General features: G+C 44.9%; 1 protein-coding gene across 1 annotated transcript in view; it reads left to right on the top strand.

Moving 5' to 3' along the window:
* Positions 1-22,632, top strand: part of BAZ1B (bromodomain adjacent to zinc finger domain 1B) — a 328,954-nt gene that overhangs the window by 228,113 nt on the left and 78,209 nt on the right. The window contains exons 14-15 of the mRNA XM_029612999.1: positions 10,989-11,136; positions 17,882-18,029. Coding sequence (XP_029468859.1) covers positions 10,989-11,136; positions 17,882-18,029 — 296 coding nt within the window. The remainder of the gene's footprint in view (positions 1-10,988; positions 11,137-17,881; positions 18,030-22,632) is intronic.

The raw sequence follows: 22,632 nt of genomic DNA, 5'->3' as shown, positions 1-22,632 counted from the left end.
TGATGTGTCTCCAAGGCCTACTGCCCAGAGGGAAGGGTTAGCTCAGCCACCATAGTTAATAAATCGATTATTAGGAATGTAGACAACTGGGTGACTGGTGGGCGTGAGGATCGCCTGGTAACATGCCTACCTGGTGCAAAGGTGGTGGACTTCACGCATCACCTAGATAGGATTTTAGACAGTGCTGGGGAGGAGCCGGCTGTCATGGTACATGTGGGCACCAACAATATAGGAAAATGTGGGTGGGAGGGTCTGGAAGCCAAATTTAGGCTCTTAAGTAGAAAGCTTAAATCCAGAAACTCCGGGGTAGCATTCTCTGTAATGCTCCCTGTTCTACGCTCAGGTCCCCAGAAGCAGGCAGAGCTCTGGAGTCTCAATGCATGGATGAGACGATGGTGCAAGGAAGAGGGATTCAGTTTTGTAAGGAACAGGGGAACCTTTTGGGGAAGGGGGAGTCTCTTCCGAAGGGATGGGCTCCACCTTAACCAGGGTGGAACCAGACTGCTGGCGCTAACCTTTAAAAAGGAGAGAGAGCAGCTTTTAAACTAGAACAACTCAACAGTGCATGGTTCGGAGGGAGGTATCTTCAAAGGATACTAATGACGTATTCGAATTAGGGCATCCGGACAGTGAGGTTCCATTAAGAAAAGTAGTCCAAGTGCCTGTAACTAAAAACTTAACCTGAGCTAAAAAATTCTAACTTATCCTTATCAATTAAAAAGCAGAATGAAAATACAAACAAAAAACAAACATTGAAATGTTTGTAAGCTAATGCCAGAAGTCTAAGAAGTAAGAATTAGAATATATAGCAGTGAATGATGACATGGACTTAATTGGCATCTCAGAGACATGGTGGAAGGAGGATAACCAATGGCCCAGTGCTATACCAGGGTACAAATATCGCAATGACAGAGAGAAGCACCCAGGAGGCTGTAGCGCTTTATGTCCAGGATGGCATAGAGTCCAACAGGATAAACATCCTGCATGAGACTAAATGCACAATCAAATGTTTATGGGTAGAAATCCCTTATGTGTTGGGGAAGACTATAGTGTTAGGAGTATACTACCATCCACCTGGGCAAGATGGTGAGACGGACAGTGAAATGCTAAGAGAAATTAGGGAAGCTAACCAAATTGGTAGTGTGGTAATAATGGGAGATTTCAATTACCCCAATATTGACTGGGTAAATGTATCATCGGGACATGCTAGAGAGATAAAGTTCCTGGATGGAATAAATGACAGTTTTATGGAGCAATTGGTTCAGGAACCGATGAGAGAGGGAGCAATTTTAGATCTAATTCTCAGTGGAGCACAGGATTTGGTGAGAGAGGTAACGGTGGTAGGGCCGCTTGGCAATAGTGATCATAATATGATCAAATTTGAATTAATGACTGGAAGGGGGAACAGTAAGGAAATCCACAACTCTTGTACTAAAATGTCAAAAGGGAAACTTTGATAAAATGAGAAAAATAGTTAGAAAAAAACTGAAAGGAGCAGCTACAAATGTAAAATATGTGCAAGAGGCATGATCATTGTTAAAAAAACAAAAACAAAAAAACCCCAAAAAACCATCCTAGAAGCACTGTCCAGATGTATTCCATACATTAAGAAAGGTGGAAGGAAGGTAAAACGATTACCGGCATGGTTAAAAGGTGAGTGAAAGAAGCTATTTTAGCCAAAAGATCTTCATTCAAAAATTGGAAGAAGGATCCTACAGAAGAAAATAAGATAAAGCATAAGTGTTGGCAAGTTTATTCTAAGACATTGATAAGACAGGCTAAGGGAGAATTTGAAAAAAAGTTGGCCATAGAGGCAAAAACTCGCAGTAAAAACTTTAAAAAAATATATCTGAAGCAGAAAACCTGTGAGGGAGTCAGTTGGACCATTAGATGATGAGGGGTTAAAGTTTTCATGGGTAATGATTCAGATGGACTGAACCAAATCATGGTGAACCTAGAAGATGTGGTAGGCCTGATTGACAAACTGAAGAGTAGTAAATCACCTGGACCGGATGGTATACACCCCAGAGTTCTGAAGGAACTAAAAAATGAAATTTCAGACCTATTAGTAAAAATTTGTAACCTATCATTAAAATCATCCATTGTACCTGAAGACTGGAGGATAGCTAATGTAACCCACATATTTAAAAAGGGCTCCAGGGAGATCCGGGAAATTACAGGCCGGTTAGCCTGATTTCAGTGCCAGGAAAAATAGTGGAAAGTGTTTTAAACATCAAAATCACAGAACATATAGAAAGACATGGTTTAATGGAACAAAGTCAGCATGGCTTTACCCAAGGCAAGTCTTGCCTCACAAATCTGCTTCACTTTTTTGAAGGAGTTAATAAACATGTGGATAAAGGTGAACCGGTAGATGTAGTGTACTTGGATTTTCAGAAGGCATTTGACAAAGTTCCTCATGAGAGGCTTCTAGGAAAAATAAAAAGTCATGGGATAGGTGGCGATGTCCTTTCGTGGATTAGTACAAACTGGCTAAAAGACAGGAAACAGAGTAGGATTAAATGAACAGTTTTCTCAGTGGAAGGGAGTGGGCAGTGGAGTGCCTCAGGGATCTGTACTGGGACACTTACTTTTCAATATATTTATAAATGATCTGGAAAGAAATACGACGAGGGAGGTAATCAAAATTGCAGATGATACAAAATCTATCACAAGCAGATTGTGATAGATTGCAGGAAGACCTTGTGAGGCTGGAAAATTGGGCATCCAAATGGCAGATGAAATTTAATGTGGACAAGTGCAAGGTGATGCATATAGGGAAAAATAACCCATGCTATAGTTACACAATGTTAGGTTCCAATTTAGGTGCTACAACCCAAGAAAGAGATCTAGGTGTCATAGTGGATAACACATTGAAATTGTCGGTTCAGTGTGCTGCGGCAGTCAAAAAAGCAAACAGAATGTTGGGAACTATTAGAAAGGGAATGGTGAATAAAACGGAAAATGTCATAATGCCTCTGTATCGCTCCATGGTGAGACCGCACCTTGAATATTGTGTATAATCTGGTCGCCGCATCTCAAAAAAGATATAATTGCGATGGAGAAGGTACAGAGAAAAGGGCTACCAAAATGATAAAGGGAATAGAACAGCTCCCCTATGAGGAAAGACTAAAGAGGTTAAGACTTTTCAGCTTGGAGAAGAGACGGCTGAGGGGGGGGATATGATAGAGGTGTTTAAAATCATAATAGGTCTAGAACGGGTGGATGTGAATCGGTTTTTTACTCTTTCGGATAATAGAAAGACTAGGGGGCACTCCATGAAGTTAGCATGTAGCACATTTAAAAGTAATTGGAGAAAGTTTTTTCACTCAACGCACAATTAAACTCTGGAATTTGTTGCCAGAGGATGGTGGTTAGTGCAGTTAGTATAGCTGTGTTTAAAAAAGGATTGGATAAGTTCTTGGACGAGAAGTCTATTACCCTGCTATTAAGTTGACTTATATGATAGCCACCTCTATTATTAGCAACAGTAACATGAAATAGACTAAATTTTTGGGTACTTGCCAGGTTCTTATGGCCTGGATTGGCCACTGTTTGAAACAGGATGCTGGGCTTGATGGACCCTTGGTCTGACCCAGTATGGCATGTTCTTAAAGAGGCACTTAGAGAAGATAAGGCCATCATGGAAATGGCGTGGACCATCCATTGCTCCTACCATGTGACAGGGGCCGACCAATGGCATCAGTAGCCCTTGTCACATGGGAAGAACAAAGGGCCACGGCGCCATTTTGATTACTGGCAGCCGAATGCCCGAGAGGGGGCGATCGCTCCCAGGGCCCCCGCTGGACTACCATGGACTTTTGGCAAGTCTTGGAGGAGGGTGGGGGATTGTAATTAATTAAAAAATTTTTTTTATATTCGCTCCATAAAACGCATAGACATTCCCCCCCCCCCCCCCCCACACACTTTTGGGGGGAAAAAAGTGCGTCTTATGGAGCGAAAAATACGGTAGTGGAAAGTGTTCTAAATATCAAAATTACAGAACATATAGAAAGACATGGTTTAATGCAGAGCTTTCCAAACTGTGTGTCGCGACAGGTTAGTGTCGCCTGCAGTGTGAAGATGTGGCGCCCGGTTCACATAGTAGCAGGGCCGGCGGAAGCAGGGAACTACAGCAGGAAGATCGGGACTGTGGTGGAGCTTACCTCACCACAGCCCAAAGAAAAGGGTCACGTTCACTCCTCCTCCTTCCTGCCTGTGCAGCCCCGGAAGAAAAACATTGCTGGAGCCATGTGGGCAGGAAGGAGGAGGAGCATCTGCTATGTACTGAAGAAGAGCAGCGTTAATGGGCCGCTGCATATCCCACGTCGCGATGGCCCGAGAAGAGAAGGAAACCCGGTAGTAGGGCCACTGTGAGAATGAGAACCTGATTGTGTGCTTGAGGGATGAAGACAGATGGAGAGAAAAGAAATAGAAAAAAAAAAGTTCCTGTAAAAGGAATTGGCAAAAAAAACAAGAAAGGGAAGGTGGAAAAAAAAGCCTGTGACCATCTGATTAGAAAACTAAGATCAGACAGCAAAGGTAAAAAAACAAAAACTTTTTAGTGATTGGCACATGAAATCTTTGGTAATGTGCAAGAGTAGCAATTGCTCTATGCCGATCTCACAATGTACGAGATCGGCATGAAAGAAGTGGGAGCCCACAAATATTTTATACCACGGGGCCTGCACAGAGGAGGCAGTAGAATGGGCTTCAGTGCCAGTAGCAGCAATCAGCACCTCCCCAAATATCCACATGACAGCAGTAGCAGAGGAATGAGAGAGGCTCTGAGGTTGCTGGCAAAAAAAAAAGAGAGGGGGGCTGCTTTCAGTGTGTGCAAGTGTATAAATAGGAGTCTGCCTGGGGGTGTATATGTGTGAATGTATGAGTGCCTGCCTGAGGCTGTATCTGTGTATGAGAATGAATGGGTGTCTTCCTGGGGTCTGTCTGTGTGACAATAGGTACCGACCTGTGTGTGGTGTGTGTGTGTAAGAATAAATTGGTGCCTGCCTGCCTTTAGGTTTCTGTGTGTGTGAGAATGAATGTGTACATGCCTGGGGGGTGGGGAGGGAGCGGTGTGAGAATGAATGGGAGCTGCCTGGGGGTCAGTGTGGATGTAACATTATATAATCCACAAAAAGTTATGTATATATTTAAGGAAACATACATAAATTGTCGAAATACGTTTTGTTCGCTTAACCTTTAACCTCTGGTTTGCTAGTAGACTGAATTACTGTGTGGTGAAATTTTGTCTAAAAAGTATCACCAACATGAAAAGTTTGGAAAGCTCTGGTTTAATGGAACAAAGTCAGCATGGCTTTACCCAAGGCAAGTCTTGCCTCACAAATCTGCTTCACTTTTTTGAAGGAGTTAATAAACATGTGGATAAAGGTGAACCAGTAGATGTAGTGTATTTGGATTTTCAGAAGGCGTTTGACAAAGTTCCTCATGAGAGGCTTCTAGGAAAAGTAAAAAAGTCATGGGATAGGTGGCGCTGTCCTTTTGTGGATTACAAACTGGCTAAAAGACAGGAAACAGAGTAGGATTAAATGGACAACTTTCTCAGTGGAACAGAGTGGGCAGTGGAGTGCTCAGGGATCTGTATTGGGACCCTTACTTTTCAATATATTTATAAATGATCTGGAAAGAAATTCGACGAGTGAGATAATCAAATTTGCAGATGATACAAAATTATTCAGAGTAGTTAAATCACAAGCAGATTGTGATAAATTGCAGGAAGACCTTGTGAGACTGGAAAATTGGGCATTCAAATGGCAGATGAAATTTAATGTGGATAAGTGCAAGGTGATGCATATAGGGAAAAATAACCCATGCTATAATTATACAATCAGGCCGATACAGTAAAGTGCGTCCGCTGTTACCCTGCTTCTAACCCGCTTTCTACTCACAATTTTGCCGCGTTAGCCCAACCCGCGGTTCACTATCCCTTTTAACCCATCCTTACCACTTCTTTAAATCAACGGGTACCCCTTTCTGCCCGCGACATGTATATGAGATGTAAACGATCGGATTAGCTATTCCCCCCATTCAGTAACGCGCGCCCCGACTATCGCCTTTTTAACCTGCAGTTTAGCCGTGCGTTTAACCTGCTAATTTACCACCTACCCCTGCGTTACAGGCAGGGGTATAGGTAGACGGCAAACTTCCCCCCAAAAAAACCCTAAAATCCCCTCCTCCCGAAGCGACTCGACATGTAAAATATGTGAATAAGTGTAACCAACTTACTTTTTGTTTCTTTTTCAGCCCTTTCAGCCTTCTCTGCCGTCCTCCGGAGGGGGCAGCCGGCGGCGAAAGCGGCTACCAGCGGCCCCGCCGGCGAAGACGGACGAACGCACGCCCGTTCATGTGCTTTCATTGGCTTGAGCGCCCGTGCACTACAGGTGTGCGTTCGTCCATCTGCGCCGGCGGGGGCCGCTGGAAGCCGCTTTCGCCGCCGGCTGCCCCCTCCGGAGGACAGCAGAGGAGGCTGAAAAAGAAACAAAAAGTAAGTTGGTTACACTTATTCACATATTTTACATGTCGAGTTGCTTCGGGAGGGAGGGGGTTTTAGGTTTTTAGGTTTTACATATTTTACATGTCCAGTCGCTTCGGGAGGAGGGGATTTTAGGTTTTACATATTTTACATGTCGAGTCGCTTCAGGAGGAGGGGATTTTAGGTTTTAGGTTTTCTTTGGTTAAAGTTGGGATCCACTTCCTGGTGCCTGTTATTTGAAATGACATTTGAAATGACAGGTACCAGCGCACCCAGGATACTGTATAGGTGCTGTATAAAGCGCCTATACAGTAAAATAGGTTGTGCGGGCCTAACGCTTCATGGATGCTCCTTGGACGTGGCTTGCATTTGCATGCGATTTTAATACAGTATCGAGCGGTAGGTGAGCCGGACTGTGCGTGCGGCAAACGCGGGTGTACCAGGCACTAACGCAGCTCTTCCTACCGCTCCTTACTGTATCAGCCTGAATGTTAGGTTCCATATTAGGAGCCACCACCCAAGAAAGAGATCTAGGCATCAGTGGATATCACATTGAAATAGTCGGTTCAGTGTTCTGCGGCAGTCAAAAAAGCAAACAGAATGTTGGGAATTATTAGAAAGGGAATGGTGAATAAAACAGAAAATGTTGTCATGCCTCTGTATCGCTCCATGGTGAGACTGAATACTGTGTACAATTCTGGTTGCCGCATCTCAAAAAAGTTATAGTTGCGATAGAGAAGGGCGACCAAAATGATAAAGGGGATGGAACAGCTCCCCTATGAGGAAAGAATAAAGAGGTTAGGACTTTTGAACTTGGAGAAGAGATGGCTGAAGGGGGATATGATAGAGGTGTTTAAAATCATGAGAGGTCTAGAACGAGTAAATGTGAATCGATTATTTACTCTTTCGGCTAATAAAAGTACTAGGGGGCACTTCATGAAGTTAGCATGTGGCACATTTAAAACTAATTGGAGAAAAAAGTTCTTTTTCACACAACGCACAATTAAACTCTAGAATTTTTTTGCCAGGGGATGTGGTTAGTGCAGTTAGTGTAGCTGGGTTTGAAAAAGGATTGGATAAGTTCTTGGAAGAGAAGTCCATACCTGCTATTAATTAAGTTGACTAGCAACAGTAACATGGGATAGACTTAATTTTTGGGAACTTGCCAGGTTCTTATGGCCTGGATTGACCACTGTTGGAGACAGGATGCTGGGCTTGATGGACCTTTGGTCTGACCCAGTTTGGCATGTTCTTAACTAAATGATCAGGTAAGTAATATCTTCATTATGCTGAGGCAGGCATTGACAGCGAAAAACCTATGCTGCGCTCTGTGCAAGCCATTTTGGGCACATTGAATTTCGCCTGTCAAGAGATCCCCATGGGGCAAGTGTTTCTGAGGATGCTGGATGTCGCCACAGTGGGCATCAGAAGGCTGCAACACCTTTTGAGGGTATCAAAGGCCATTTGCGGAGACATCTCCATATGGGCATCATTTCTGGACAAATATAATGGGGTGTCCATGTGGCAGGAGCCCCCGTTTTCTAGCAGAGACTTGGATATACACTCAGATGCTTCATTTGGCAGGGGCTTTGAGGTATTTTGTCAAGGAGCATGATGCGCCACGCCTTGACCAGCCCCCATGGGTCGAAGCAGTTTTAACTCGGAGCATCACATTTCTGGAGCTATTTCACATCTTAGAAGCCCTGTTACTATGGAGCAAAAAATTAAGGGACAAGCATATTATATTTTGGTGCAATAACCAAGCGGTGGTCCAGGTCTTAAGAGCAGGCAATCAGCGAAATGCCTCAAGGTTTTTGACTTGGTAAGGGAGGTTGTCCTTGCTGGCTTGCGCATCAATACCACAGTCAGGGCAAGGCACGGGGGTTTGTAATGGCATTGCTGATTCCTTATTTCATGCTAAGTGGGATTTGTTTCGTAAGCAGGTACCCATGGCAGACGAATTTGGGAACTCTAATACTGGACCACTTGTGGACGATTAGTCCTCAACCACCTGGGACTTATGGGGATCCTTGACTCCAGCAACGTGGTCTGCATACTGCAGAAGTTATGAGTACATGAAGGGATTCCTGATGCAGCACGTTTGGGTGACGGGGCCAGTGCTTGATGGTGAAGTAAGTCTCCTCAGCCAAAGACATGGGTGCTTCCAGAGGCTCAGTGGTTAGTCATCTAGCATGCCTGGCCTTTTTCACAAAGGCTTGTGGATGGGGGATCCTACAAAGTCCTTTCTGTTGAAGAAGATGTTGGCAGATTGGTCAAGAAAGTTGGGGCCAGCAATGGACTCACGGCTTCCAATTATGCATGGCCTGCTGGGGAACTTATGGATTTTGTTGGCATTCAACTGTGATTCAGATTTCGAAGCCAACTGGTTCCACTTAGCCTTCTCACTGGCTTTCTTTGGCACTTTACGCATGAGTGAGCTTGTGGCCCCCGCCAAGAAAGATTTGGTTACCAGCACCATACTGTTGTGGAACATGACATGTACAGCTCAAACACTCTGCATAAAGATACACAGGTTGAAAACTGATCAGGTGGGCAAGGGTGCAGTCCTTTCCTTGAAGCACATCGTCGTACACCACTTGTTCTGATCAGAACATGGAGAAATACTTGTACACCGCCAGAGGGCCGAATGGCCATTTACTTGTGCATGCCGATCAGATCCCAGTGACCAGATATTAGTTTTCGGCTGTGCTCAAAGTGGCAGTAACCAAAATGAGCCTGGATACTAAAAAATGTACCACCCATTCCTTTAGGATTGGTGTGGCAACTAGCACTGCACAAGCAGATTTATGGATCTATACAATATAGCAAATAGGAAGATGGAGATCCGCCGCAGGTAATGCTTATATCAGATTGGATTGGGCGAGTGCAACTATTCATAACTGTTAACTATGTAGATTGGAGCTGGGTTCAATGGACTGCAGGATTATCGGACATTCTTTTGTGCATTGGTCTGTTAGGAAGGCGTATGATCACCTCTATGGACCATATTTTGGTTTAGTGCTTCGTGGGCTTATCGTGACTTGGATAGGCAAGTGGGGTATGGGCTGGGAGCAATTGTTACCCCTTCTTTGGCGGTTGAGAGATTCGTCTGCCTCTCCTAATGCCCTCAATATATCTGTGGGGGCAATGACCTGGGCAACCTATCGAACAAGCAATTGATTAAGAGTATTAAAGCTGACTTGGCCAAACTGGCCTCCTAGTTCCCGCACACTCATACTCTGACATCATTCTGTGCCCAAAATTGAGTGATTCAAAGTTGTGAAGGAGAGGGCACAAGAATGTCAACTGCCAGATCAGCATGTGGACTTAAAAGCTTGGTGGACACCAAATTGGACATGAGTGGGCAGATGTCCATTGCGAGGGCACGTTTAGGCTGGCCAAAGTTCATCTGTTGGACATCGGCTATGATATGTTCAACAATGCTCTACAGGAGGCTTTGGAGGACCTGTTTTGGGAGCGATGTTGGCCACAGCTGAATTTTGGTGAGGGGCATAAGGCAAGGGCATGCCTTAGCTCATGCTCATGGCAGGTACCCGAGTTGGTGGTGGGGGGGGGGTGTTTTGGACATGGTGCAGGGATGCATCACAGTACAGGTCAGTAGTGGACTGGCACCTTGGGTAGCACATGGGGCATCCATAACCTTGGGAGGCCCCCTTGCTTGGTACCACGGTGGGCAGTGGAGGAGGAGGCATAGCCTGTTTTGATGATTAACATCTCAGCTTGGGTGTGATTATTTAAGGGGACTATATCCTCTTATATCCAATTGCTATTCTCTTGTCATTATTTCATTGCTATGAATACTGTACCAAGTCATGATGGGGTGTTACATCTGAGTGTGGGGAGTAATGGGTTTGGTAGAGGGAGGGATGTAGTTAGGCCGACACTATCATAGCAGCTGCTAGAGTTATACTTCAGCAGTTTTGCTTTTTCCAAGTCAACCTCTACATTTTCCTCCCCTTCATTTGAATTTCATAATGCTACTTTTGGACTTCCTGTTATCACTAATATATCTAAAAAAGTGTCTTGCCCCCCATTTTACTGTGTTTTTTTTCCTTCCATTTGGAACTTTGCATTCTTGACTACTTTCCCAGCGTCTTTTCAGCTTCTCCAGATATCATTGCCTGTTTTCCTTTTTCTGTGATCTCTTGTAGTTTATGAACTCTAACCTTATTTTTCCTTGCCTTTAGAAAACCAAAACAGCCTATCTCTTTCCTTTATTTACTTTCCTAATAAAAAGGTTAGTTTCCCTTATATTGCTTTTTAATTTTTCCCATTGTCGTCCTTCCCCCTAGAATTTCCCATCCAGCTTAACTACTTGAGGTAGTCCCCCATTTTAACAAAGTTCATCCTTTAGAATTATATAGATTGATTCTCAGTTCAGAGCATGGAGGAAAGTTACTGTCTCTTCTCTTGCCCAATATTTGGGTCAGGTTCCAGCAATTTTTCTCACCCTGCTTCTGCTTTCTTCCTGCAGGTTGCATCTGCCGTGGAAAAGTGGAAGGTAGCAATACGTGAGGCCCAGACCTTCTCTCGGCTCCATGTTCTTCTGGGGATGCTGGATGCATGTATCAAATGGGATATGTCTGCAGAGAATGCCAGATGCAAAGTGTGTCGGAAGAAAGGTATAATAAGTTGTCATGTGCTGTACCTCAGCCGTTTTCTTACTTGTATTGTTGTCTTCCTCCAAACCTGCTTGAGCTCTGCCCAGTGTACACGTTTCCTAGTATTGCATCTCAGACAGCTAGGCAAATCTTGTTTTTTTTTTCCTTATGCAGCTTTGGGTTTCTATAGTAACAGTTGCTATGCAGTTTATCTGTGAAGGAGCCATCTAATGATCAGAAAAGTACAGTATTTTCCAGTAAATTGCACCAAACAGAAAGAGGCTATGATTCCAGACCTGCAAGAGGAGGAATTGCTTAAATAGAAACATAGAACTGTGATGGTATAAAAAGAATGTATGGTCCATCCAGTCTGCCCATCCATCCAATTAATTTAGCATTATAAATTCATCACTTTCTTGAAGATCCCCTGCATTTATCCCATGCTTTCTTGAATTCAGATACTGTTTTTGTCTCCACCATTTCCACTGGGAGGTTATTACACACATCTACCCACAACCTCTGTAAAGAAATTTCTCCAAGGACAAGCAGGATGGTAGTCCTCACATATGGGTAACATCTTCCGATGGAGCCTGGCAGGGAAAACTTTGTCAGAGCTTCTAGAAACTTTGATTGGCTCACTTAGCATGCCGCTAACCACGTGTCCACACGGGGTCCCTCTTCAGTCTCTTCTTTTCTGCAAAGCTGCTGCCTCGTGATCGTGAGGTCGCATTTATTTCACAGTTTTTCAGAAGTTGCTTCCTGCGTCGTATAGGGTCTCTTATTTTTATCTGTTCTGCTCTCTGCGTCCTGGTAAGTCCCTCAATCATTTGCGGTCGATCGCAGACTGTTTCATCTCCCAGTGTCTGCCAACCATTGACCGCACGCCACATACTTTTTCCGATGGCATCAACAAGTTTTTGCTGGTGGCTCTGGACCATGTCCATCACAGACCTCCATGAGGTCTGCGTTCTCTGCCTGGGGGTGTCCCACAGTATCCGCGGTTGTGACCTTTGTGCCCAGTTGGAACCCCAAAGGGCCGTGGCACGTCTCAACAAGATGGAAAAATTATTCGGCTCCAAAAGACCAGATCCGTCTTTGACTAAGGGACCCTCCACCCTACTCAGGAAGGAGGTTCAAATTTCGACCCCCGTCAGGGTCACTCCCACATCTATTCCCCGGATTCGAGGCTGGAGCCAGGGACCATCTGCGGTCTTTGTCGTCCCGGTCGGGTTCCTTGCTGTTTTCTTCAATCCCAGGAAAAGACTGTGATGACCATCAAGAAAAATCGAAGAAACATAGCCATTTGTCATTGTCCTCTAAACCAGACCATGGACAGGCATCGGTATTAGTGCCGCCTCCAAAGCGGTCTCGAGCAGAGGAAGTGGTTCCCTGCGACCCCCTCGGAAGCCTTTAGGTGTCTTCCACCGACACCAGTGGAGGGATTGGTGCTTCCCGGGGGATGTCCCGATTCCACCGCCTCCTCAAGCTGTTTTGTCCTCTGCTGCTTTTGAGGAGGAGTTGGAGAGGCGCATGTGTTAGCAGTCGGCTAGGCCCTGCAGGGCTTCGAGCTTCCGGTTGCATTGGGGCCGACTCCACTGGTGCTTGCGCCATTATTGGAACGGCTCAATATGCTGCTCGGTGTTCTACCAACGCAGCTGGCACCGATGCCTCAAGCCCCTTCGCAGCCAAAGGGGAGCACCGATGCCACTGCCACCAGCCCCTATACCAGTGAGTGATTCCTCAGGCGAGGAAGGGCCATCAGGTATGATGGCATCTCAGGAACGCATGGCGCCTCACCACCTCCCAGGGCCATCGAGATCGAATCCATCAGTACCTTTGATGTTGCCAACGTCGTTGGACCCATCAGTGCTCCTACAGCTTCAAGGCCCGTTGATGCCTCCGGGCCTTTCCTCTGTGCCATCGAAGTCTACACCTCATCCACGATGGGTCTTCGACCCCTCGCTTCCCCGGAGGGTTGCAGTGATGGGGAGGCCCCTTATGACCCCTGGGGAAGGGAAGACCTCCATATCCTCCACTAAGGAATCAGAGGATCTGCCTTCAGAGCCCTCTCCACCAGAGGAATGGCAAAATTCTCCCCCGAAGGATCTTTCCTTCACAGGATTTGTAAAAGCAATGGCAGAATCTGTGCCTTTCCAGCTTTTGATAGAACAGGACACTAAGCACAGGATGCTTGAGATTCTGCAGTTCATGGATGCCCCGAAAGAGGTGGTGGCTGCCATGATATTTTCAAGGAGCTGGTAACCTGCCTTTGTGCGCACACCATCTCTGTGCCCTTGGTGAACTGGAAGACTGATGCAGTTTGCCTGGTCCAGCCTACCACCGGAGTTGAGCCCCATCAGTTCCCCACATTCCATGGTGATAGTCAGCCTTGAAGAAGGCAAAGGGGGTCCGCACCTATGCCTCGGCTGCCCCAGGGCAGGAGCATAGGGCTCTTGACGCCCTTGGACGCCAAGTGTTTCAGGGCGCAACATTAACTGCTCAAATTGCTTGCTACCAAATGTACATGGGTCAGTACTCCAGGAACCTGTGGAAACAGGCCCTTGAATTTAGTGACCGCCTACCACAGCAGTTCCAGGAGGATTTCTAAAACATTATCTAGCAGGGCCTGGAGTGCAATAAGCATGAGGTGCACTCTGCTTAATGACTTATTTGAGACAGCCATGAGAACCGCCACGGCGGGAATCAGGGCTCATCGAACGGCGTGGCTATGACTTACGCCTGAAATCTAGGACCGCCGAGCTAACTTGCCATGCACGGGGGAAAATCTATTTGGAGATAGAATCAAGGAGGTGGTAGCGCAACTGAAGGCCTATCAAGACACCCTTCAGCGATTGTCAGCTAGTGCCTCTGACACACAGCTTCCCAAGAAGTCCCCTTGGCAATATCCAAAGAGGCTCTTCTATTTATTTATTTTATTTATTGATTGATTTTTATATACCAATGTTTCAAGAGAACATATCACACCAGTTTACATTAATTAACAAATATTCATTTAAAAATATTAGCATTTCCAAAATTAAAATGAAAAGAAGAAAATACAAAGTTTCTCAATAAACTAATAAAAACAATAATGTAGCAGAATAATTACTAACAAATTTAAATAGTAAAGGTGCAGAACAGAAAGGGCAGAGATAATATAGATAACTAACTATATATAATAAATGAGGTATAAATCGTTAAGTTAAGACTCTTTGAAGGCTTGTTTGAATAGCCAAGTCTTAATACCCTTTTTAAATATTTTACTGTCCGATTCCATTCTTAATTCCTGTGGTAGGGGGTTCCACAGTTGTGGCCCGGCAATGGAAATAGCCCTTTCTCTAACATTATTCAAATGTGCAATTTTAGGGGATGGTATGGGTAACATCCCTGTACCTGCTGATCTTGTAATTCTTGATGGGATATGAAAATGTAGTGCTGAGGTTAACCATTCAATCTTTTCATTGTAGAGTGTTTTGTGATTTAGAGAGAGAACTTTGAGCCCTGTATTTAACAGGCAACCAGTGAAGGTCTTTTAATATTGGCGTTATATGATCAGATCTTCTAGTTCCTGTTAAAAGTCTAGCTGCAGAGTTTTGTAACATTTGCAATGATCTAGTAATATTCGCTGGCAGGCCCAAAAACATCGAGTTACAGTAATCCAATTTTGATAAGACAATAGCTTGCAAAACTGTTCTGAAATCTTTTGGAAATAAAAGTGGCTTTAATCTTTTTAGAACATTCAATTTAAAATACCAGTCATTGATGATTTCTTTTAACGCTCGTTTTCAGTGTGAATTCACAATCTAGAAAGATCACTAGATCTTGGACCTCCCGGGAAATGGGATAATTTTTAGAAGCTTCCTGAATTTCAAATTCCTTTGCTTGGGTCAATTTAGGACAGATATATAAAATTTCAGTCTTTTTTGCATTCAGTGAAAGATTAATTTGGGTTAATACTTTATTAAAATTTGAATATCGTCTGCGTAAATAAAATTCATGAGATTCAAACCAGATAAAATTCTACATAGTGGCAGCATATAAATATTAAAAAGGGTCGCAGACAGAGACTATCCTTGTTGAAGATCAATTGATGGAGATTTTTTATCCTGAAATTTCACTTTAAAAGATCTATTCTTTAAGATTCAAACAACTTCAACGCATTGTCCTTTATACCATTTCATGTAATCTATCCAAAAGAATTTTATGATTAACTGTATCAAATGCCGATGATATATATAGCATAATCAGAAAGTAAGTTTGGCTGTTATCGGCTCCTCGAAGGATAATATCTTGTAAAGATGCTAATAGAGTCTCAGTACTAAAATGTTTCTGAATCCATGTTGTGCAGGGAATAGGGTACTATGCCGGCTCTGAGGGCTAGACCTCAACGACCTCCTCCCTGAGCGAGGTCCAAGCAGCCTCAGGCACCTCGAACAAACACACAGTTCTGCCACAGAATACTTCCACGGGGTTTTGACTGGTGGCCAGGGAGCATGAGCCAGCCCTCACCGCAGGACACGGCCCACCCACCCCCAGTCAGGTATTGGCTCCAGCTGTTTGCAGACTGATGGACCTCTGGGTCCTGTCCATCGTCCATCACAGCTACTGGTTGCACTTCCAGCAAGTTCCATCCCTTTCCCCCCGTGTCTGTGATGGAGACTATCAGGGGACTTACAGATACTTTAGGTAGAACTCTCTGCCCTTGTTCTCGTTTGGGCGATCAAACTTGTTCCACCTAGTCAGCATGGCAAAGGGTTCTAATCCAGGTATTTTCTAATCCCCAAGAAGATGGGGGTGATTCTGGCCCATCTTAGACCTGAGTTCCCTAAACCGTTTCTTGGTAAAAGAGAAAGTTCAAAATGGTTTCACTGGGCACCTTGATTCCTCTTCTCAAGGCGGGAGACTGGCTCTGCTCCCAAGATCTAAAAGACGCATAAACTCATAACCCCATCTTTCAGGCAGATCGGCAGTACCTACAGTTCCTTGTCAATGGGAATCACTATCAGTATCTTGTTCTGCCCTTTGGCCTGGCATCCGCGCCCTGTGTCTTTACCAAGTGTCTAGCGGTGGTAGGTACATATCTTCAGAGACGGGGGATTCATGTCTTCCTGTATTTCAACGATTGGCTTATCAAAAGCACTTTGGAGTAGACGCACCTAGGATTCAGAGGGGGAAAATTAAAAAAAAAAAAATATGGTGTGCTAAACCGGCTCTGTTCCCGGGCTTCTGTGCGTCTTATGGAGCAAATTAGGGGAGTGCATAACATTTTATTTTGTCCTCATTTCGTTTTCGGGTCTGGGGAGGGCCATTTCAGTCCACTCCCCGGATCAGAAAATTTTTATCGTTCTTTCTGTGGGGGGAAAACCCTCCCAAACCCCCCCCAAATCCCAACACTTTAAATTTAATTAACTACAACCCCCCACCCTCCTGATCCCCCCCCAAGACTTGCCAAAAGTCCCTGGTGGTCCAGCGGGGGTCCGGGAGCGATCTCCTGCACTTGGGCCGTCTGCTGCCAGTAATCAAAATGGCGCCGATGGCCCTTTGCCCTTACTATGTCACAGGGGCTGCTGGTGCCATTGGTCGGCCCCTGTCACATGGTAGGAGCAATGGACGGCCCATGCCAAGATGGTGCCGGCCATCCATAGCCATTTTGATTACTGGCAGCCGACGGCCCAAGTGCAGGAGATCGCTCCCGGACCCCCGCTGGATCACTGGGGACTTTTGGCAGGTCTTTAGGGGGTCAGGAGGGTGGGGGAGGTTGTAGTTTGGGGGGGTTTTTTGTTTTTTTATATTCGCTCCATAAAATGCACAGACATTTTCCCCCCACTTTTGGAGGAAAAAAAAAGTGCGTCTTATGGAGCGAAAAATACAGTAACAAGGAATTGTGGGGAAGAAGAAAAGAAGGGAACATTGGTTTCAGGAAGAAATGAGGAAGGAGAATGCTACAGGAAACAGTAAAACAAGGGCAAGCAGAGTTTCGAGCAAAAAATGAATAAAAATGTAGAGAAGATGAAATTGAGATGGTGAGGGGAAAAATCCACAATATACCCCCATGCATGTGATAGGTTAGAAAAAATGTATTAATTATTTTAAGTTCATAATATTTATTTATTTGAATGTTTTGGTGTTGTCCTTCACTCCGGTTTACAATTGTAACAACGATTTACATTAAAACATCAATTGTAACAGCGATTTACATTAAAACATCAGGGAGTTAATTAATATTAAGTAAAGAGTGGAAACATTTGGAAACATTAGAAACAATAGAAACAATGGGTGACACTGAGTGATATTATGAACATTGAGTGACATTGAGTATCAGTGAGGAATGTTGTGTAACCTTATAAGTTGATTGATAAATAAAAAGTAATTGATATATATAGGTATTAATATATAATAATCATTAACACTGAGTAACATTGAGGGTTGTGTGATAAGTCTGGCAGTACATTATGAGGGGTTAATGATGAATGGTTGGGGTGTGTTGAAAGATATTAGGTGGTCTGTTGTCAGTTGGATGATGGGGGTTATTGTCTTTTTGGGTGTGTATTGGTATTGTATTGTATTGGTATACAAAAAATTTGTGTTAAAATATTCCTTGGCTTTGCCCCTGTGTATCTGTAAACTACCCAAATGCTTCTAATCTGCTTGAACTTTATCAGCTGCTTCAACACCTTATGTATGATCCGCATGCTGGTCTTTGGTTGAAGAGCTCTGTACTGCTTGGTAATTTTTTGGAATTCATTTTTCTTTTTTCCCCTGCTAGGTGAAGACGATAAGTTGATCCTGTGTGATGAGTGTAATAAAGCCTTCCACCTCTTCTGTCTGAGACCAGCACTTTATGACATACCAGAAGGCGAGTGGCAGTGTCCAGCCTGTCAGCCCGCCACTGCCAGACGCAATTCCCGAGGAAGGTGAGATGTGCTGTCTGACAAGCCTAGGAATTCTTAGTAGCACTGACAGCGTTTCAGAAATGAACTTCCAGTATAACAGCAGTTTTGTTTAGCTTTTCTTTTTTGAAACATGGTGTGTTACAAAATTTGAGAAAAAAAGAAGGCAGGAGCTGAACTTCTGGGTATAATCATAGAAAACTTCATTCTGTCATTAACACTTTCCAGCTACTACTTACCACTTCTGTAGTAGTGCTCAATGTATGCAGTGCTGTACAAAAATACAAGACAGTCCTTGATCAGTAGAGCTTACAGTCTATTCAAGCAAACATACAGGACAAAAGAAACTTTGGGAATTTATGTATTAAGAAAATGGTTAAAATCAATAAGTCTGTGAGCAGGATAATCATGGGTTATGATTTAAAAGCCTCAAAAAGGTGGGCATTTAGATTGGATTTGAATAAGGCAGAGAGGGAACATGACTTATCAATCCAGGAAGTCTATTCCAAATTTATGATGCAACAAGGCAAAAAGCACAGAGTTGAGATTTGGCAGTGGGGAGGATCATGGTTAAAAATGACTTGCCTGATGAGCAGAGAGGAGTGTGAGAGAAGAGAGTAAAGAGCTGCAGAATAAAAGTTCTTGTAGGTAAGTAAGAGGAGCTTGAACTATAAGCCAAAACTTAATAGGGAGCCAATGTAGTGACTCGAACGGGGATACGAGTGTAGCAACATTAGCAAAAGAAAAGTTGTACAGCTGAATTTTGAATAAATTGTAGTGGTAAGAGATGGTTTATTGGAAGACGTAAGAAGTAAGTTCCAGAAATCTAAGCAAGACGTGAAAGTGGATGAGAATTCTGGTAGTATGTGCCAGAAGGGGTGAGGCCGATTTGGTGACCGTATAGAGAAAACACATTTTAGTAGTGTTTTAGATGTATAGAGAAAGAGAGAGGGGAATCAAAGATGACCCCAAGATTCTCCATCTAAGGGCTAAATTAGCCATAACACGTGCATGATGTCATTTGACACCAAACAAATATATCTCTCAAAGCTCAGTAAAGTTCTTACTGAGCATGTGTGATGGCACCTGTGCGTGCTGCCTCATGATTCCCTCAGTATGATTTTTGTGTGAGCTTCCACATGGATGTGTGACTCTATTTGATTTTTACATTGTATTTTTTTGCCTGCCTCATCAGTTTCTCAATAGCACTTTTAAGTGCTGCTATTGCAAGAGAAAAAATATATTTAAAACATTTGTACCCCATTCGATCCAATGTACTCTGCTGGTAACAACTATACATACATAATGAAAACATGCTTTAAAAATCATTCAGCATTATTAAATAACTGCAGAATCTTTGCCGCACCATTTGCATAAACTAAATTAACATATCATAAGACTTTATACATTTTTGGCAGAGTCCAGGGAAGGCCTAAAAAGAAAGCTGCTATCATTAGTTTCAAGATCTGCATTTGTATAGCCAGATGTCCATCATGGATTCCCATGAAGTTTGCTATAAATGCTTGGGCCCCAATTATGATATATAGGTAGCTGCTATAAATGGTCACATGCCTGTTAGGGCTCAGCAGTCTTGGGCCTGAAAGATGTGTGAACTCCAGAAAGCACTAAGATTAAGCACTAGCATGACTGACATTGGAGGTGTGGAAATTTCCAGTAATGTTCTTCATCCTGGTGTGGGACATACTTGGGTCTCGTCAAGTCAGGGCTCTCCTTGTCCCTTCTCTGTGGTTAATGCCCTGATTCTACTTCATCTGGGCAAGCCAGTCCACACCAGTGGATTGTGCACTCCAACCAGCAGATGAAGACTGAGAACGACTCGCTGATGTCACCCTCATATAACTCTGCTCAGGCACCAGCCAGTCAGTATTCCTCTGTCTCCAGCAGGTGGTGGACAATACAGCCTTACTTGTGGATTTCAGCCTGCCAGGACTGAACAGGCAATTTTGACCTGTGGAGACAGCATTCGCTTCCTCCCTCAGAGTCTGTAAATAATTTCAGGAGATAAAGCAGGACAGGAGTGAGGTTTGAAGGCTGTGGTCCTTGCCCCCCTTCTGACAGGAGAAGAGCTCCGGTAGGGTAAGGAGGCCTTGGTCTCAGCCTTGCTGCATAGTCCTCTTCTCTCTTCCCTCTTCTTTTTGCTCCCTGCCATTCTGTGGGCTAGTTCAACCTCTTTGTGTCTGACTGGGAAAGTTAAAAAAAAAAAAAAAAAAAAGCGCGTGCAGCAGGCATCACTGAGAGCAGGTGCTGACACACTTCTTACTAGGCCGGTCAAAGAGGCAGCTGCGGTCGAGGAGAACTGCGGAGCTATTTTTGGACCAGCTGAGATTAGTACAGCAGTGCAGGGACACACGGCAGGTGCCATTTTTGGGGTTTGTAGGAACTGCTGAGACAAGAGGTGGGAAACGTTTGCTCAGCTCTGTTGGGGGAAGAGAGAGAGAGTGAGGTGGTTTCGGGGGAGCAGCGAGGGAAAAAGCTTCGCAACTGGTCTGCATGTTCCTTAGTACCAGGAGGTCCCTCAGTGTGTGCCAGAAGTGTGTTGAGGCCCAGAGAGATTGTCTGCTCAAGGGAATTTGTCCTTGCAGGGACTTCAGAAGCTCCCGCATTACAGGAAGATGATGTGACTGCTCCTACAAGGGAGGATGAGAAGCCTTCACCGCCTCCTCTCCTATCAATCTCCTTGGGAATGGGCTTAGAGAAGGTTTTGCCAACCCTGCAGGTGGATCTTTCCACCATTTCGTGGGTGGAATTTTTTTTTAAGCGCCTTCGGACTTTCTTTCAGGAACTGGAATGGACCCAGGAGGAAGTTAGGGATTGCCCGCTTCAGAGGTCTCCCTCCTCTGGGTCTAGGAAGCATTCCAAGGAGTCCTTGTCCCTTCTCAGGAGGGGGAAGGAGAGGAGATGGTGAGTATGGGGATCTTTGGTGCGGGATCATGACGAGCCATTCTTGGAAGAGGGGGAGATTCCCCCTTCCCTGTATGTACCCGGATCAGTCCAGACCGTGGGTTGAGCCTCCTTTCCAGCAGGTGGAGACAGACCAAAACTGAAAGGGTATCCTATATGAGGACAGAGCCTACCCTGCAGCCCTTCAGTATTTGTCTGTCTCCAGCAGGTGGATCAGCTCATCCTGCGGTCTCCTGGTTTGGGCTAGTCAGCCTTCTTTTTCCTTCTCTTCTTGTTGGATCAAGCAAGTACTTATTCCTTAGGGATTCAGGTAGGATTTTTCCAATAAAAAAAAAAATTATTAGTTTTAAGGTTTTGTTTCAGTGCTGTGCAGAAGACTGTCCTGTCTTCTGGCTCTTGCCGGACTTAGGGGGGCTTTGCCCCTTGTGCTGGGCATAGCCTGAGTCTGTGTTGCTTCCAGGTGTGGGGACTGAGGCTGGTGGAACAGTCAATCTCGATCCTTTATGCCCTCCCGTCCTTGCTTCCCGGGACAGAGGCGGTATACGCCCCATGGACGAGGTGGCTCCTCTAGGGGTTATTCTTCCCGGTCTCAATCTTGATCTCAGCCCTTTCGTGGGCATCGCTCCTTCCGCGAGGGACAGTCTCAGCGCGCTACCCCAAAGCTCGCCACACAATGAAGTTCGGTTGACCCATTCCTCTGTCCCTTTTCTGGGTGGTCGTCTCTCCCTGTTCTTCGAGGAATGGGTCAAAATTACGTTGGACCAGTGGGTTCTCGACATTGTCCGAGACGGTTACACCTTAGAATTTGTTCGCGATCTACCGGACCTCTTCGTATTCTCCCCTTGCGGTCGTCTCAAGCGAGAGGCGGTGGAGCAAACCCTCACCAGCCTACTGAGTTTGGGTGCAGTTATTTATTTTATTTATTTAGCATTTTTCTATACCGACTTTCCAATAACAAAATTATTGATCAATTCGGTTTACATTTTAAACAATAACAGTCCCGGTTCCGAAGGAGGAGCTTGTCGCAGGCCAGTATTCTATTTACTTCGTGGTTCCCAAGAAGGACGGGGCTTTTCGGCCGATCTTAGACCTAAAGAGGGTCAACCATGCCCTCAAGATCCCACATTTTTGCATGGAAACCTTGAGAGCGGTCAACGTGGTGGTGCACCCCGGAGAGTTCCTCGCCTCTCTTGATTTGACAGAGGCATACTTCCATATTCCGATTCACAGAGATTACCAGAAGTATCTTCGCTTCCACATCCTCAACCGGGATTTTCAGTTTCGGGCACTGCCTTTCGGCCTCACTACCGCACCACGCACCTTCACCAAGGTCGTGGTGGTGGCAGCGGCCTTCCACCGAGAAAGGAGTCTTAGTCCACCCCTATCTGGATGACTGGCTCGTAAGGGCCAAGTCAGAGGCTCTTTGCAGACAGGCGGTGGATTGGGTCCTAACTCTCCTCGCATCTCTCGGTTGGATATTGAATTTTCCCGAAAGCAAGCTTCAGCCCTCCCAGGTGTTAGAGTTCCTGGGAGCCCACTTCGATACCCGGATAGGCAAAGTGTTCCTACCTCGTGCGCGGGCCCTCAAGTTGATAGACCAGGTTCGGAATCTGCTTTCGCTGCCTCTTCCGGCGGCCTGGGACTACCTTCAGGTCTTGGGTTCCATGGCTTCCACCATCGACCTCGTTCCCTGGGCTTTTGCTCA

The sequence above is a fragment of the Rhinatrema bivittatum genome, chromosome 8, assembly GCF_901001135.1.
Source record: "Rhinatrema bivittatum chromosome 8, aRhiBiv1.1, whole genome shotgun sequence".
Lineage (NCBI taxonomy): Eukaryota > Metazoa > Chordata > Amphibia > Gymnophiona > Rhinatrematidae > Rhinatrema > Rhinatrema bivittatum.
Note: the sequence above shows the minus strand (reverse complement) of the source record. Positions and strands in the feature narration are given on the sequence as shown.